At 31.9% G+C, this 19,576-nt stretch overlaps 1 protein-coding gene across 14 annotated transcripts in view; it reads right to left on the reverse strand.

Moving 5' to 3' along the window:
- Positions 1–19,576, reverse strand: part of LOC106663561 (TLD domain-containing protein 2) — a 357,519-nt gene that overhangs the window by 54,598 nt on the left and 283,345 nt on the right. The window contains exon 1 of one of the 14 annotated variants that reach the window (XM_014388474.2): positions 16,575–16,832. The exons of the other annotated variants lie outside the window; for them this stretch is intronic. Coding sequence (XP_014243960.1) covers positions 16,575–16,709 — 135 coding nt within the window. The 5' untranslated portion in view covers positions 16,710–16,832. Of the gene's footprint in view, positions 1–16,574; positions 16,833–19,576 lie in introns of those variants that run through there. 14 annotated transcript variants of the gene reach the window in all.

Raw genomic sequence — 19,576 nt, forward strand, 5'->3', positions numbered from 1 at the left:
GCAGGGTCCCCCCAGGGCAGGTGCTAAGTCCTCGCAGGAGAGAAGGAAGGCCGGCAGGATCAGCTGTTAGCCTAGTTTCAGTTTCGGCGTTTCTCGGATCGTAGTTGTATTTTTAGAAACTGGCCATAACTAATTGGCCCTAATGGATACGGCAGGGAAGAGGGTCTCGATTTGCATACAAGGTAAACACGAGGGACCGTCTGCCAAACATATTTGTGACAGTCGATGGCGAGGTATCCTAGAATTTAGAGATACCTCAATATAGTATTGAGATACTACCATCAAAAATTCGGTTTCGATTGGAATAAACAATGGTGATATTCTCCACTAAAATTGAGAAATTTTTTTTTAATATGTTGGGGGGTTTCTTGCCAAGGTATGTTTAATTAGGGTCTAATTCATTATGTAAAAGCTTTAGAAATTTTATGGGATAACAGAAAGTTTAATGTTTTCCTGGGAATAATATAATTATGTCCTATTTTGGAATAAAAGAACATTTCGTTTAAAAGGTTTTATTTTTGTAAAATAACTGTTTCTGGTGGGCATAGTTTTGGAGCTTTCTTTTTGCATTTTTTCCAAATAAGAGAATTACTAGTTAAGAATTTGTTTTGCATAAAAGAACAGTTAGTTTACAACTTTAGATTTTGATCAAGAAATGTTTATCTTAATTGACGCAGTTTGAATTTTTTTGGCGTAACGAGTCGGTTTTGTGGGTCTGTTTTCCAAATAAGATAATAGTTAAGAATTTATTTTGAATAAAAAAAAAGTTCGTTTACAAGTGTTGTATTCAGATAAGAAATGTTATTTCATAATTCGTTTGGTTTTGAAGTTTTTTTAAGGCTATTTTGCCAGTCTATTTTTTCCAAATAAGAGAATAGTTAAGAATTTATTTTGAATCAAAGAGCATTTCAGTAAAAATTGGTATTATGTTTTCGTTTGGCATTTTGTCCAAATGAGAAAATAGAAGTTAAGAAAATATTATAGATAAAGAACAGTTCGTTTAGAAGTTTTGTTTGTGAACAAAAGATGTTTTTTTTTCATGATTGACAGTTTTGTAGGTTGTTTTGTCCTTAATCCTTCTTGGAGTCTATTTTTACCAAACAAGAAAACGGTTACGAATTCATTTTGGATTAAAGAACATTGTGTTTAGAAGTTTTTTTCTAGAAGAAATGTTTCTTTCATGATTTGAATTTCAAGCAGTTTTGAATTTGTTGATGACAAGAATCTTTTTTTGGTTTACTTTGTTTTCAAACAACAGAATAGTTAGTTTAGTTAGTTAGTTTTCAGCTACTTATATTAGATGAAAGAAGCGTAATTTTTTCATTTTTTTTTTACAAAAACAGTTTCAGGATTGACACAGTTTTTTTTTGTTTCTTTTGGTCTATTTTTCCCAATAAAATTAGACGAATATAAAACTTACGAATTTATTTTTTATGGAACTATAGTTCATTTAGAAGTTTTGCTTTTGGATAAAAAATGTTTCTTTGCGGATTGACACAATATTGGATTTTTTCTTGTTGTCAAGAATTGCTTTTTTTGTTCCATTTTTTAAATTAAAAGAATAATTAATTAAGAACTTATTTGAGATAAAAGAACAGTTCATTTAATTTTTTTTAATTGACGAAACAGTTTCTTTCAGTACTGACACAATTTTGGAGATGCTGTTTTGATGTTTTTTTAACTGTTTTTTAAAATTATAACACAAATTACAAAATATTTAGAAATTTATTTTGGATAAAAGAACAGTTTAAACTTTCGTTTTTCGGTAAGAATGTTTTTTTTCAGGACGCAGTATTTTTTTTTTTTTTTTGTTAAGAATTGTTTCTTTTGTTTTATTTTTGGTTTCCAATAAAAGATTAGATAATTATTTTGTATAAAGGAACAGTTTATTTAATTTTTTAAATTGATAGAGCCAGTTTCTTTCAGGATTGACACAATTTGGGAGCGGTTTTGTTGTTTTTTAGTATATTTTTCAAATATGGTTCTTAAGAATTTATTTTGGGAAAAAACCCTTCATTCAAAATTTCGTTTTTGGATGAAAACTTTTTTCAGGACTAGCACAGCTTTGGAATTTTTTACTGTCAGGAGTTTTTCTTTTGGGCTATACTTTCCAAATAGAAGAATAGTTAATTAACAACTTTTGTTTTCAAATAAGAGAATAGATAGTTAAGAATTTATTTTAGATAAAAGAACAATTCGTTTTGTAGTTTTTATTTTTGATCAAGGGTTGTTCAGTTTGGTCCATGTTTTCCAGATAAAGAAAATTAGTTTCGGTTCTATTTGGGATAATCATCACTAAAAAATGTTAGCTATCTAAAGACTAAAAGTTAATCAATCTTTCTGATCAGATGTGAAAGAGAATAGTGCAGAACCATCAATTTCTGAACAGCGATGAGACGTCCGGGCTGCTGATCTTTCGCAAGGATTTAATTGAAAATTGGCAGAAATGGAAACAGGAACACCTTAGATATTAATGCAGAACCACGTTTTGACCCTATGAGTCACAAATTGAATCAAGCCCGAAACTGTTGTGAAAATAACTAATAAATTGGAATTGGACGAATAATGTTGTCTGCGGTCCGGGAATTTTCCTTGATCATTATTTATCCGTGAATAATTTGATCAACATTAAAACAGATAAATCAATAGTCTCGCCGGTTTATTGTTATCAAGCAAAACATGCATGCTGTAATTATTTAATCAGCTTTCATTAAGCCAAAGGTTCAATTTGTGGGTCAGTCAATTCGATAAATATTCGGCAAGAAAACAGATGCGCAATACTTTCAAAAGAGTAAACAAAGAAAGGATTACATTAAAAGTTGTTAAAAAATACAGTTTTATGTAAGTTTATTGTAAAAATTTATTGCAACTTGTAATATAGTTGCGGGAAAATATGTTCTGAATATTGAAAGTTTATGTTTTGTTACAGGTTTTTGCGAAATTTTGCTTGCTCTAGAAAACTTACTGGCTTATCGAAGTTGGTCGATTAAAGTTACAACACAGGCTAAGCCCAGATTTGTTCTACACTGCCAAATAAGGAAGATGTTTTCAAGATGAGAAGACGCAGAAAAAAAATCTGGGCTTAATCGTGTTACTATGGCTTGCACTTTTAAAATTCCTCAGATATATTGGCTTAAACGGCCGAGTTAGATAGAACAGAGGAAATAAAATAAAAATATGATTGGATATAGTTTTCCTAGTGCTTTTTACATTTTTTTATAACGATTGAGGATGAGGAAGTGAAATGGAATTTAATTTTAACTTTGCCATGACAAGCCGAAAGCGCGATGTTCGATTGGAAGTATTTTAATAGCATTCCGACCAACGAAACGTTTCAGGTAATGGATCGAAGGGAGTGAAATTTTATAAGAATTTCGGACTTTCAATGTGGCAACGAGAAACGAACCGATATTCTAGAAATTCGTCTATTAAGAGAAATTTCGAAACACGTTTTAAGCTTGCTTGGTCAATAGCTTAACAATCTGTTTTCTGGGGAAAGCTTCTCGGTTTTTGCCTCTTTGCCGTCGGGTCCCTGATTTTCCAAGGGTTGTCCGCGAAAGCCCGAGAGATGCAGTTGGCCTGGCTCCAACGTGTCCTCGAAAGGAGGTTGTTTCCGCTTTGACACATAAATACGTGCGATGAATAATAAAATTAAGTACATCCCCTTCATGTAGAAAATGTAAACCATATTTGTTTTCCTTTTCCTCTCTAAAGATATAGGAAGAAGGATTATATTAATATACTCCAGTTATTATCTAGGAAAGCCTTATTGCGCAAATGACTAGCGACAAAAACAAACAGACGACATCGGTGAAAGTGCTCGAAGAGGCTCAACTGTTAATTTAACACTATTTCTAAATGACACTAATAGCAAACACTGGAAAATTTTTCATATAATTTTGTAAATGCATACCAGCAAAAACAAGTCTGTTTACTGAACAAGTTATGTTTAGATCTTTTTCTCGTGAGAAGGTATGTTTGTGTGTGTCTGTGTGTGTGTGTGTGTGGGCGGGCGGACGTACGTGCGCGCCGTGTGTGTGTACTCCTGTAACAAGTTATTGTAATTTCGGGTAAGGAAAAATATGTATGTAAGTTGTTATTTTTGAAGAGTGCGTGTGTGAGTGAAAGTAAGAAAGAGAAAGAGTATGAGGGAGAGAGGGGGGAGGGGTTNAGAGAGAGAGAGAGAGAGAGAGAGAAGAGAGAGAGAGAGAGAGAGAGAGAAGAGAGAGAGAGAGAGAGAGAGAGATTGTTAATTTACAGAAAAGCAAGTTACAAAACGTTGGGGTTGTTTCTCAGGTGAGAATGTGTGTTTCAAATAGTTTTCATTGAGCGAGTCAATGTCATTTTTTTTCGAATATTGATTTTCCTTTTGCCACTTGACCTAACGAAGAATGTCAAATTATAAATACGTTTGATCAAGAGTGTGTCTTAATTATCACATTCTGCGAAATTAAAAAGTGACTTATCTCGTGGAAAATTTTTCTTAAGTAAAACAAACCCAAAAAACCGGTGTAATCGGTGTTTTTAAAACCTTTGATCAGTTTTTTTTTTCAGAATACCGGTAAGGCTTACAAGGCTTATAAATATGTTTTTAATTGTGTAATTGTCTTTTGTTTCATGATTGATGTTATCGTGTTTTTTTTCTTGTTGCACTTTTACAGCAGGAACGGCATATTTGTTAATCTCTGCGAAAATATTTTTGTACAGATAGAATTTTCTATGCGCCCGACGTGTTATTGTGTTTGGCAGGAAACGGCTTTAAAAGTATTTTTCTTTGTTTCGTGCGGAAGAGCACGGAGCTTTTGACCGAAATAAACAAAAACCTACTTATTCATTCAGATTCATTAATTATTTAGCTGTGTTAATGCTGAATTTTGTTAGTTTTTATAATTCACATGTAATTGTTATTAAGCGTTCAATTAAAAAAAGAGAAAAACGTCGTTTAAAAATTAACAAGGACCTTATTATATTGATGTATTGTTGTTTTTCTCCCTTAAATAAATTTCAAAAATCATTTGATGTAAAAATAAATTAATCTATTTATTTTTCGTGAATCACCGGTCTATAATTATCTCCCAGACGATAATCGGCTTAACAGCGTTAAAACATGACTAATGCAAATATGTAATTCTGAATTGACTTGATTAAAGATGCCGTTTTAAAAAGAATGACGTTGTTTCTTTATATATTTCAAAGGTAATTCGATAAGGGAAAATGCTTTCTTTTTTTTTAAATTTCATGTATCTTCCATAATGATTCCTAGACCAATTATTTGTCCACCAATTGTTGTTGATGAGTTACACCAAGGGAATTTCAATTTCGTCTGGAATGCAAGTTAAACGACGTTTCTAATTGCGTAAATGACGCTTGCGTCATCAGTGTAAAAACGGACACCAATAGATCAACGATCACACTAATGCGACTTCAAGAGAGTATTTCTGTTTTCAAAAACATTTAAGATGGAAAAGTTTTTTGGTTAAAAAAGCCACCAATTTTTCTTCTTATTTGGTGTAAATTTATTGAAGAAAATTACGTAGTGGCTTTATTTCCCATAAGATCAAATTTTAAATTATATTATGTAAATATTCTTGAATTTCAATTTAAAGGTTTCTCTTCCATAAAAAAGCAGTTATTTTTGAAATGCTTTCAGAACGCACTATTTATTTTGATCATTTTGGTACAACCTAAAATTGGGTAGTTAAACCTGTTCACTTAATTTTCTCTCAATTGGTTTTTCTTTCTTTAGTGTACTTTATATTTTGACAAAGCTGTACATCAAGTATACACTAGAAATTGTGTTCACTCTGCAAAGATCACATTGAATGAGTTATACGGGTGAGCAGTGTTACTGAGAGTTCTAAATGTGAATAAGCAAAAGAATAAGTTAAGTAAATAAGGAGCATATGGGCAAAAGTCAGTAAATAATTGAGAAAAAGAGTAAAGTAGTGAGTGAATGCATTGATTTGTGAATGACCAAATTATTGAGCCGGCGAACGGGTAAGATTATAAGTGACCTGGCGAATGTGAAATTAATTTTTAATATTTTATAGTTTTCAATATTTAATATTTTGACAATGTGGTATTGTCAAGTAAGCAGAAGAAGTTTGCGTTTGTAATTCAAATGTGTGCGGTTTATTTCAATAAAGTGCGTGTGTAAGTGTGAAGTAAGTGAGCAGTGTTACTCAGAGAACATGTGTGAATGAGTGAGTTAAGTAAGTAAGAAGCAAGTATGGGAATTGGTATTTGGTTCATTAAATAAGTAAGCAAATGAGATAATGAGTGAAGGAGTAGGTTTGTGAATGACTTAACGAATCAACCAGTGAATGTAAAATTAAGAGTCGATAGTTTATATTTTGACAATTCAATACATTTATATGTGCGCATTGTATGAATGAGGGAGCAGTGTTATAAGAGTTCTAGTGGATGAACAAAAGAGTGAGTTAAGTACTCCACTCCTCACAATTAAAAAGCAAGTGTGGTTATCGTTAAGTAAACAATTGAGAAACAGAGTAAGGTAGAGGAGGGATTGACATATGGAATGTGTAGGTTTGTGAATGACCAAATTATTGAGCCCGTGATCGAATAAGGTTGTGAATGAATCAATGTGTGAATGAGAAATTATGAGTATCAAATCACATATGCAGAAGAATTTTTTCATTGTGCTAATGTTTGTGATTTATGTAAATCAAATAAATGTTATAAATGCTTAGTGAGCAGTGTTAGTCTGATACCTAGAGTGAATGAGCGAAAGAACGAGTAAATTAAGTAAGGAACAAGGGTGCGAGAACAAGCTAGGTAGAAAGTGAACGAGTAAGTTGTGAATGACTTAGTGAGTAAATTAGAAAAATTAAATTAAATTATCTTAGGGAATGAAGGAGTTACGATTGTCAATGACAAACGTTTAAGTGAGCGAATGAAGCTGTTCCCAAATGAGTTAGCGCGTCAATGAATGAGTTTTTCAATTATTCACTGATGTTTAGTGAATGTGATCGAGTGTAAGTCAGCGATTGAAAGAATGAGAAGTCGAGTCTTTTAATGATTAGAGTATTGAGTGAGGAAGGTATTTAGCGACTTCAAGTTCGGCTCTCGCTAGGAAAAGTAAATTTTCAACAGACTAAACAAACTAATCATTGCGCAATTTTTATTTTGACGAAGACTGGTCAGGATGATGATTCACGCGGACAAATGTACACGCCTGGTAATTGTTAATCTTGTCAGAGGAGCATTAATTAAAAAAATAATTATGAACCATTAAAAAAAGCGAGCTTTCACTATTTTAACGTGAGTGGAATTATGCGCACAATGTTATGAATGATAAATTATAAAATTAAATCACCTACGCCTAATAAATATAAAGAAAGCCAAATAAAGAATAATTTATTATCCTTTTAGTATATTGAGATAAATAACAACTGCCGTATTCAAAAGTCCGAATTAAAAATAACCTGTTTTATAAAAATATATCATATCATTATTTTTAGTGTAATGTCGTCTAAAATGATTCCCCATAGGATTATCAAATAATAATCATTAACAACTTTAATCAACTTACGATTTTGCCAGCCAATCTCTCTATGCCATTATGTTTATATTACCTATAATTACTTTTCTCGAGCTTGATTTCACTCCTTTTGTTTTCCTTTCACTTAATATGCGAATTATGTTTTAGACATTTCATAACTTCCTTTCCATTTTTACTAAATCCTGAAGAAAATTGAAACTTTTTTTTAATTCTTTGAGAATTTGCGAGGGAACGAAACAAAAAGTTTGGTAAGGGTTACTGATGTATTGGCAAATGCATTGTGGCGAAACCGAACCCAAACATTGAAAAAGTATATTAAAAAAAAAATTCAAAATCACTATCATCAAGAACAGTCTGATTTAAATAAAAAAGTAAACGAAGTGATTGAACGTGCCAAATTCGACTGACATATTATTTTTAATATCTAAATTGTCAGACTAATGTTGAAATAAAATGTGTAAAAATGTATTTCAGTTATAAACAAATTTAGGACTCAGGCTTCCTGAATTTTATTCTTTTTTAATATGATAATTTAAATTTATTACAATACACGTAATTAAATTTAAAATTGAAAAATTGTCCTGCGACTTGTAAGCATTAAATGGGAACTAGGCAAACCTTCAAGACGTTCCGGTCGAGCGGATTTAGCATCCGAAGAATACACAGCGCAAGACGCATTCGGGGTTTGTAGAGAATTTCATTATTGCATTCAAAAGTTCAAAAAGTTTATATATATAATAATAATTTATCTTATTTATATATTATATGCATATATATTAAAAGGTATATTGCTCAAAGAAAAAGTAAAAATGTGTTACAAAAAGGATCTCTATAGCATCCAGCTTTTTGATGTTTATATTGTATTTTTCATACGAGAAGGCAGACTTATTTTTCATAATGTCTTTATAATATCCTTTCTCGACTTTCGCCTGTTTTTAACATTACGTTTTTAATGGGTTTATAACGACCTAATTTAAATTTTGATCGAAGGTTGATATTATGTTGAGAAATAAAATGTGTACAAAGAATTTAGGTTATAAACAAATTTAGGTTTCAAGCTTTCCGAATTATATTCCTTTTTAATATGATTATATAAATTTATTACAATAGAACGAACGTGGTCCTCGATCCGACAGAGTTAACATTTTAGGACTTACATTTCATAGAAAACTAACATGGAATCTGCATACACGATTAAAACAAAAAGATTGAAAATGTTTTATTACCTACTTACCAATCCAAACTTTCTATATATTCCTACTCAAATCGATTTTGATGTACAGGTGCCCAGTTTATGGATCGGCCGAATATTCCGATCTTCGAAGATTACAAAGTTTTCAATCAAAACGACTAATTGTTTCTACCCTATCTTATGTAAACGTGCGACGCACTTCACAAAGATTTTTCATGATTTTTCATTCATCGATATTACAAACGTTTTTACAGTAAATTACGAGATCATACTATTAAAAAAATACGATTATTCCACTGACCAAAATTACCACGTAGTAGGCGACTGAAAATAATATGGATAATGGCCCTTTTATATAATTAATATTATATTATTAATTCAGGTCGCAATGGGTAGCTTTTTCTATAACGACCGTAATGTAACCATCACAAATTGAAAACCAATCTACTGGTTATATATACAGTAGAAATCTGTTTATCCGGACTTGAAGGGACCGGGACTTGTCCGGATGAACGAAAGTCCAGATAATCCGAAAAGTTGTAATTTTATTAGTATCGTGTCATAAAATCGGAAAAAACAAACATACGAAAGTGAACACTTTTATTCATATATCATGTTAGATTAAAAGTAATAGACAGTTTTTATTTCTTCTTGTTTAAGTGCGGACATGTGTAAAATTTATACGTAAAAAATACCTAATAAAAATATACGTAATAAAAAAATCGTTTTCAATGGAAGCCAACGTACGAACAATACGACACAACAATTTCTTGTCTTTTAAAATAGTATGCACCTTTTTTATTTTATTATTTTTTATTTCATTTTATTTTATTTTTTAAACAAAAACGTGTCTGTCGGCCTCTTCGATCGTGTGACTAGTGGAAGGGCGATTTGGTGGCCTTTACGAATTTCGAACGACGAATTTAAAGGTCCCATAGTTGAATTGTGAATTTTAAAAAATTAATATACATACACTGAGAATTATGAAAAATTTATACAAAATGTGTGTTTAGTGACCGTTAATTAATGATTATTTGGAGATCATGATGCTATATCACTGTACACTACAATACCAGACCGCATCTCACGATCTACAAATAATTTATAAAAATATTTTAACAAACGGGTCCGGATAAAACGGCTTTCCACTGTAATACAGTTGTAGAGGAAAAAAAATAAAGTAAAAAAATTATTACAATAAATATAATTAAATTTAAAATAGAAAAATTGTCCCGCAACAATGGAATGAGAACTGCAAAACTTCAAGACGTTCCGGTCGAGCGGATTTAGTATCTTAAGAAAAACCGGCGCAAGATTTGGATTCGGTGTTTGTAAAGAATCTTACTAATTTCATTGCGTTCAAAAGTTGAAAAAGATTAGATTTGTTATAATTTGTGATTGATATATCATATAAATCATAAGGTATGTTGCTAAAATAAAATGTATAAATGTGTTATAAAAAAGTATTTCTTTAACACCGTGTTTTTTAATATTGTACTTTTCATATGAAAAGGCAGTCTTCTTTTTTTATAATGCTTTTATAATATCCTTCTCGACTCTCATCTATTTTTCTTACGTTTTTAATGAATTTATAACGACATAATTCAAATCTTGATCACAGGTAGAGATTACTCGACCTTCCGAACAATTTATTTTGAACACGCCATATTTTACTATTTTCGTCTTGTCAACGAGGAGCAGAAAGGCGTGACGTAGTTTTCACAGCCAGATTTAAATCGACAAGCGACAATTAAGGACGAATCGAATTGTTAAATAAAAAGGCAGGATATCCTTTTTTCTACGGCCAGTGTGGCCGTTTAATCTGCGTTTCAATGTTTTATTTTTAGATCTTCCAACAGGTTTAAACTGCGCAAAACTCGCCGGGGACTGGAAAAAATCGATTTTTCCGAAAGATATTTTCTAAAAGCGTTGCAAGTGTAATAATGATTTATTTTAAATCTGATTGATTACAAAGAGACTAATAGCTATAATAATAAATATAGCAATGTTAGTCATTTCACACCGCTATGGCGCAATTGGTTTCTATTTAAGGAAGAAAAAAAAAATCAACATAAACATTAGCCAACATTAGCCATCAGTTTGTTCAGAGCTCTATATTTACACTTAACTAAGCTCTGCCGATCAAATACCACTGATAAAATGATAATACAATGATTTAGTAAATGCCTAAATATAATTTTATTTATATTTATGTAAAGTTTTTAATTCGAGCAGAGTGTACGAGATAGGATGTACGAAAGTTCCTAAATTCAAGAACTATGTTAATGAATGTACAAATAAGAAACTATACAATTCAGCAATTAAACGAGATGTACGATTAATGATTAAGCAAATAAATGAATGATTAAATTAGGTGAACTATTTGTAGGTAAGAATAACATTACGTGAATAAATATGTGAGTTTGTGAATGAGTGAGGTATTAAATTAGTAAATTAGTGAGAACGTGAACGTTTAATTGTAATTAATTAATCTTTATGTAAGGGATTGGTTGAGATAAAAAAGTCAGTGCCACGAGCGAGATTCGAACCCAGGACCTTCGGCTTAATACGCCGTTACTCTACCACTTGAACTATCGTGACTTCGATCCACTCGGACACCAACCTCCCATCCCCACCCCACTTTTTTTAATTTCCCTCCTTTTTGCCATTTTTCAAATGTCGTGTAATCTATTTGATTCTCGGCGACAAACGAAATGGCGACGGAGAGCTTTAGTGAAATGTACTTCATTTAACTTATTAAATACATCGGATTTCGTGGTCCGATTGACCAAATAACATCTTTCAAATAATTAATCTTTATGTAACGTATTGATTAAGATAAAAAAGTTAGTGTAACGAGCGGGATTCGAACCCACGACCTTCCGCTCAATACCCCGCTGCTCTACCACTTGAACTATCGTGACTTTGGATCCAATCGGACACTAACTTCCCATCTCAACCCAACCTTTCGAATTTTCTCTCCTTTTTGGCATTTTTCAACTATCACTATCTTTAACAAATAATTAAATATGCTATTCTCGAGTGATTTTTAAGGAAAACTTCATATATTTACAAGGAAACTATGTACATCTCATTTTGACGTGAATAATGCAATAAGTTTAATCTAGCAAACTAATTTAAAAAAAATATATATTTTTTTTTAAATATATGTATTTAATGTTTTAAACAAATAATTAAGTTTTTAGTTGAGATAAAAAAATCAATGGCACGAGCGGGATTCGAACCCATGATCTTCGGTTAGATACGCCGCTGCTCTACCACTTGAGCTATCGTGACCTTTTCATCTCAAATAAAAACCTTAATTAATTGTAATATATTAATTGGTCAAGCGGACCACGAAATTAGTGAATTTAATTAATTAAAATGAAGTATAATTCACTAAAGCGCTCTGTGGCCATTTTATTTGTCGCCGAGAATCGAATCCTGATTACACATTTGAAAAATAGCAAAAAGGAGGGAAATTAAAAAAATGTGTGGTTGAGATGGGAGGTTGGTGTCCGAGTGGATCGAGGTCACGATAGCTCAAGTGGTAGAGCAGCGGCGACCAAGCCGAAGAACGTGGGTTCGAATCCCGCTCGTGCCATTGATTTTTTTATCTCAACTAAAAACCTTAATTAATTGTAATATATTAATTGGTCAAGCGGACCACGAAATTAGTGAGTTTTAAACAAATTAAATTAATATATATCATATGCATATATATAGGGTGAGTTTAACTTATATTCCCATATTTTTTGGGGGATGTTTTTCCAACAGATTAAACCTTATTTTTGTCCGACTTCCCAAGAACCATTTCTAACTTTATAGGATAGCGATAAGTCTTAACTATTTTAAACAGCAAGATATTCATCAATTAATCTTTTTACGTTAGGTCTTGGTTGAAATAAAAAGCTTGCGTCACGAGCGGGATTCGAACCCACGACCTTCGGCTCGAACCTGGGTTCCAATCCCGATCGTGACGCTAGCTTTTTATTTCAACCAAAACCTATGTAAAAAGATTAATTAAATGAAAGAAGTTATTTGGTCAATAGACCACTAAATATAATGGATACTCATCAGATATTGTTTGAGCTTTTTTTAACGTTTTATTGTAAGTAGATAAACAAGTGAGTAAATATGGGAGTTTGTGAATGTGTAGGTGTATTAGTAGGTTAGATAGTGATAAATCGTATAATCAGCCAACATCTGGCAAATGAGCGTGTGTAAACTCGTGATTTTAAGTGTTTGCGATTGATTAAGTTGGGTAAAAGAATTATTTTTAAGTCAATGAAGAGTCCTATATTCTCAACCCAATATTTTCTGTTTACAAAGACACGAACGTAGAAAATATTTCGAAAGGAAACTTTATCCGTTGTCGAAGGACGACGAGGAAGAACCGGAAAATACCCGTCGGTTTGGCCCCCACGGTATCGGAGGCGTTTGTCACTGAAGTCGGATTGATTACAAATAAAAGTTTTTATGTCTTCCATCAGTTTTATCGATTCGTTTCAAAATTCAAATTTTAAGCTGTAGAAACTGAAGACAGTCCAGGGGAATAAAAATGGAAAGGCGATCCTTTAGCATCAATTGTTAACGATTTGAACAATGTTCCTGCTTCAGTTTTAAGGCCAGAGTGTAAACAAAAGAATCATTCAGCTGAAAGATAAAAGGGTAATTGTTAAAGAACAGATTTCTGTTACAAATACAAAAGGTATTATTCAATAACGAAAACTGACACTCTGATATGTCGATTTTTAACATAAAGAGAAAAGAAAAAATTAGGCAAATTCCATGTAGAGTACATTCAAAGCAGAATTATTTAAACCATCAGATTCACTCTTTTATAAGAATTTTATAAGATCGTAATTTCGTTTTTTTTTATTTAAGGAAAACCTCGTATAAAATCTCAAATTCCTGTTTTCAGGGGGTTTGAGAAGTAAATAAATTTAATAAAAAAAGGAAAAGACACATTAAAAAAAGACGTAGATATAAAAGGTCAGCTCTTTGTTTGGTACGGGTATTTTTGAACCCTGTCCAATTCCAGAATTATAAAACGAAAAAGCAAGGAATGTTTGGATTTTAGTTTCCCATTTTTTATACAATTCTTCTCAAAATGGTGTGAACACAGGTGCCAAAAGGAAATTTTTATAGGATACTGCTCATCTAAAATCGTCACAGAATTTTAATTTACAAAGGTAAAAAAACATCGTAATACTACCCGTGTTTATATAAATATATACTTTTTGCCAAATATATTTAGCAATAATAATACAAACCGTGATTTGTAAGTACCCATGCAAGAATATTTTCTATTTACAGAAACTTAGATACTTGGGGGCGTGCACAGGATTACTAGCAAAATGTCATATATACAAGAGAACTTCATTTCTGTTTGATCCAGTGCTTTCCATTTGTACAAACTTGGGTTTGTCTGGCGCCTGTATACTATGCTATCAGACTCGTGAACCAATTTCAGAATAGAATTTAATTAAAATTTTTAATTTACGGAAATAGATTAGACTTCATGTCTGTATATGATATAAGAAAGAGTATTTTCCGTATACAGAGATGTAAAGAAAAGTCTAAAGATTTGGGTAAAGACTCATAAAATAACAGAAATTCAAGAAATATATCTATTAGTGATATAAAAAATAATATTATCTATTTACAGATGTATGTACGAGAAGATTAGAAATTTGGGTAATAAACTCATTAAAAAAATATTTAAAAAAGAATTTAAGAGACTTTATATCTGTTTATGATGTACGAAAGAGTATTTTCTATATACAGAGATGTATAGATGAGAAGCCTAAAGATTTAGGTAAATACTCATAAAATAACAGAAATTCAAGAGATATTTGTGATATAAAAAATAATATTATCTATATACAGATGTATGTTCGAGAAGATTAGAAATTTGGGTAAAAACTCATTAAAAAAAAGAATTTAAGAGACTTCATATCTGTTTATGATGTACGAAAGAGTATTTTCTATATACAGAGATGTATACGTGAGAAGTCTAAAGATTTGAGTAAAGACTCATAAAATAACAGAAATTCAAGAGATATATATATTTGTGATATAAAAAATAATATAATCTATATACAGATGTATGTACGAGGAGATTAGAAATTTCGGTAAAAACTCATTAAAAAATAAAAAATAAGAATTTAAGAAACTTCAAATCTGTTTATGATGTACGAAAGAGTATTTTCTATATACAGAGATATATACGTGAGAAGTCTAAAGATTTGGGTAAATACTCATAAATTCAAGAGATATTTGTGATATAAAAAATAATATTATCTATTTACAGAGATGTATGTATGAAAAGTCTAGATATTTGGGTAAAAGACTCATAAAAAAACAGAATTTCAAGAGACTTCATTTCTGTTTGTGATATAGGAAATAGTATTTTCCATATACAGAGATGTATATTTGAGATTTGAGAAGTGCTGTATTTTGCTACAAGACTCAACGACATACAGTCAAGGGATTTCTTCTCTGTTTGTATGACGGGATCTACAGATACTTGGAACTCGTTATACCATTGAAACTTGAAAGACTTCCAGTCAGTTTGCGTTATAGACAAAAATATGCAATTTACAAAAATGGTTATGAGAGACTTGGTAGAAACTGGGGTACAATACTCATAACGTCAGAAATTGAAGAGCTTTCATGTCTATCTACGATATAGGCAAGGGTATAATCCATTCACAAAAATGGGAAGGTGAGATGTCTAGATACTCGGGTACCAGATTTGATATACCACCGAAATTGAACAAACGCCATGTTGTATTTGTGATACAGGCAAGAGAATAATCCATTTATAGAATTGTGGAGGTGGCATGTCAAGATACTTTTTTACTAAACTGGATATCGAAGAAACGTCATGTCTGTTTGCGATATAGGCACAATATAATTTCCATTTGTGGCGATGTATATGTGAGAAGTATAGGTATTTTGTACATCGACAGAAATTCAAGAGATTTCTTCTCTGTTTGTATATAGGAGATACTTGGGAACTCGTTTTCCCATTGAAATTGCAGACCCTTCATGTAATTTTGTGATTTACGTAAGAATATTTTCCATTTACAGAAATGGTCGTGAGATGTCTACATGCGGAATAAACTTGACAAATACTTTAAATTAAATTATTAAGAAATTGTCCTAGGTGGTCGTCGAGAATAACAAACGACGTCCTGTCAAGTAAAAGCTAAAAACCGGCCCGGACCTTTTCCGTTCAAATCCAGTTCAGATTTGAGATTTTTGTCTTGACGACAAAATATGAAACATCATTTTACATAACCGGAATTTATGGGTGGCTTCTCGATTCAGGTTTAACGGTTTTCTGAGGATCCTTGGAACGAAAATAAAGACGTTTCTCCGGTGGCGAGCAAAACAGAGGCGTGAAGCTTGAACGATGATAAATGTTCCAATAATTTTATTAAAAACTAATTTTGTTAAATTTATTTTTTCATTGTACAGGAATAATTTAAAAATTTAATTACATTAATTACGATCTTTAATTAAATAAATCTAAGTTTATCTTGTGAAACTTTCTTTGTCACCCTTGATAAGTTCTTGGTTTTGCAAATTTTGACCCCAATTAAAGTCATTAAAATCAGTTGATCTAAGAAAAGTTTGGCCTATCTCAATCTATATTTAGTTTTACTGTTATATTACAAAAGGCAGCTAGCCAGAAAGTGTGAAAAGTGTGTGGGAGATTTTCTGAAACCTGGATCTATCCAAGGTTTGTGGATAAAATACTTTTTAAGTTAGTCAGATGAGATTGTGTTGATGGAGCCATTAATGAAAATATCAAAGGGTTCATTTTGGGATGGGGTTTGATAGACATACCATTTCAACGGCGTCGATGACATCGAAGTCGCACGCCTTCCCTGCCACGGTATCACCTATGCACATAGAGTACAGGGCCTTCGGTATGGAGGAGATCAAGCCTGACGCCTGAGATTTCATATCTGTCGTCGACATAGCTTTTTCTTTTGGTTTCGATCGTCCTGACACCCGTTTTTGTAAATGAGAAGTTCAACTTTGTCAAGTCAGTTTGACGCGAGCTCAAGGAGTTGACGGGGCAAGGAGCAGAACGGGACTGCGCCCGTTACAGGCCGTCACGCGCCTATATCAAGTCGGCTGGTAATTTTCCGCTCACCCAATTTTTCTTAGAGATTTGACACTTGCTTGGAAAGGGTTTTCGCCAGTTCAAATAAAACGAAACGGAACCTTATGAGTCAGGATGGACAGACAAAAACCGAAAGTAACGAAAGTCTCAAAGTCTGCTGATTAGTGGAATCTATAACAACTTCCATTTCCCATGGACGGGCAACCAAATTTCATTAATTTGTCAAAATTATTCAACTTTTGAACTATTGATAGCCTTGTTACAGCCTATCGACGGAAATCTTCTGCTGTAAATTAACTGCGTAACATTTTACTCTTTAAACTTGGTACACTTATAGAGCAATTGATCCCTTTGATGATTAATTAATAGATAGCTTTGATGATTAATAAAAAATTAAAAAAAAAACGTTTAAAATATTAGGGGCCTAAACATACATGAATTCCCCCCCCCATATGGTCTAAAGAATCAACAAATCAGCAGGATTTGATGGAAATTGGCAAAATTATCGAACTATTCATCGTTGAACTAACTCTTTTTAAATCCATTTCATGCACACAATTTTAACTGAACATTTTGCTGAGGTAAGCTAGTCCTAAGAAGGGGTCCTGAAGGTCTAGTCTTCCAGAAGGGGTCCTTTGTCCTTTGCTATACCAGTTTTTCAATTAGACCTAATTTTAATTTGATAATTTCATCAATTTCTAGGGTTTCCAGGTCAACATGTCCCTTTTTTCCCCCATTTTCCAACCTAGCAATCATACCTTGACCTTTATCTCCATTAAAAGTTCCTGCTTATCAGGTTCATCTTAAGCATTGTTGATTATTTACATTTCATTTTTTTATTATAACGCTCCTACATTTTTAAAAGGTGTTTTTGTCGTTTTAATGATAACAGATGTAAAACTTTTTATCAGTCAGGGTAAATTAATATACACGAAATTAAATAACAATAAAAAAATCCTAATCTACCTAGCAGGAGACTGGAATCTGCAGGCGATTTAATGAGAAAAGCTTTGTTTTGCGCATTTTCTCAGCCCAACAGTTTTATAAAACATATAACAAACTGCTTTTAATATTAACTTGTGTACATTTTTAGCATGATAGATTGCACCATGTAACAACTCAAGTGTTGTTTTAGATTAGAAAGACACCGAGATACGAACGATCGATTGCTCTCTATTTTTATTAATAAACCAAATAGAAACTAATTAGATTTTTAAAAAAAATTTCAAGGAAATTTAAGATAACGTAGAGCTTCTTTCTGATTTTTGTTTTACTAAAGTACGAAAAAGAAGTGCAAGGTTGGTAGAAAACCGAAAAAGGATCGTACGCCACTATGGACAAAATGAGAACAAGTGATTTTCTTTTCTTGTAAATCATGATGGCTTTTGTCACCATCGAAATGAATTTTATATTCCTTAAATAAAATTTCATGTTTTTTTCTTTGTTGCCCGTCATCCTGCTTCATTTTTATGTAATTATATTATGATATATCATTTTTCCATGATAATTTCTTGTAGAGTAGATTTTTCTCTAAATCAATCATTTATGTTATAAATTACGTGTTTAAAAATTAAATATGGCTTAACGACAAGCCGTAAAGCAAGAAAGAGCGGATCAGGATGGATAGAAAGGATCAAACTTCCAAAAGACCATCGAGAACGAACGATACAAGAATTTGAATTGAGATTTGTGCGTATTATTAATTTTTCTTCACATCTTAACGAAACGGCATTACGACAGCTTTTCAAAAATCACGCTAATAAACTGATTTTAAATATACACGAAAAGGGTTCGCAAAACGAGATATCTAAATACAAAAAACAGCCGTTTTTTTCCAAAAAACACTCCCTGCACTGCTCAAGGTCATATCGGGTGGAGCATTACTACACGCTCTTTATATGTAGCCAAGGAATGACACCCTTGAATAATAGCACGCCTTTCTCTACAGAGCAGACATTTACTTTTGGTCCAATGCCCGCGTATGTGTCGACCTCGTATGGCCTACACTTAATCGGGTGAGGATCCCTCCAACGGTAACCAATCTACCGTGCTCTTGATATGTAAGAACTTCTATGCAACCCCTGACGATGCTATTTTCTTTTAATGAAATTTTTTATTGCATTTAACCAGTAAATTTTTAAAACCAAGTCTTTTAAAAAATTATGATCGAAGGGTAAAAATTAATGTGTAAAATTGTAGAAATGGAAATATCGTTATAAAAAAATATTGCTTGTGATTAATTTATTGCGATCCTATTTTTGTTTGTTTCAATAAGATACGATATCCCGGGTTTATTTCCTGGTCCTTAAAACCAAGGATCTTCGTCCCAATTTAGGATTTTTCAAGGAACGAGAGAAAAAAGTGAAAACAACTGACTGTAATAATTTCAAATTAATTACTTTCGAATTTTTATCTAAGATGGAAATAATTTTAAAAGACGTTCAAGATTGTCAATAAATAAAAGTTATTGATAGCGACATTTTGAATTGAGTAAATGTTATTTATAAAAAAACCTGAGGCGAAGAAGATACCTTTAAAAAACCAGCTTATTATCAAATAGATTTTGGATCGATTGGGTATAAAAATTTGAAAAAAAAATCGAGAATTAACTGCATGTAAATATATACGAGTTTAGCAAGAGGGGCTGTTATTTTTTCAGGTTAACCAAATTCAAAAAGCAAAAGATGTCAAATGGGTCGAATGGTGTGCCACCTTGTGA

Source organism: Cimex lectularius, unplaced genomic scaffold (assembly GCF_000648675.2).
Source record: "Cimex lectularius strain Harlan isolate CLEC.00 unplaced genomic scaffold, Clec_2.1 scaffold100, whole genome shotgun sequence".
NCBI classification, from domain to species: domain Eukaryota; kingdom Metazoa; phylum Arthropoda; class Insecta; order Hemiptera; family Cimicidae; genus Cimex; species Cimex lectularius.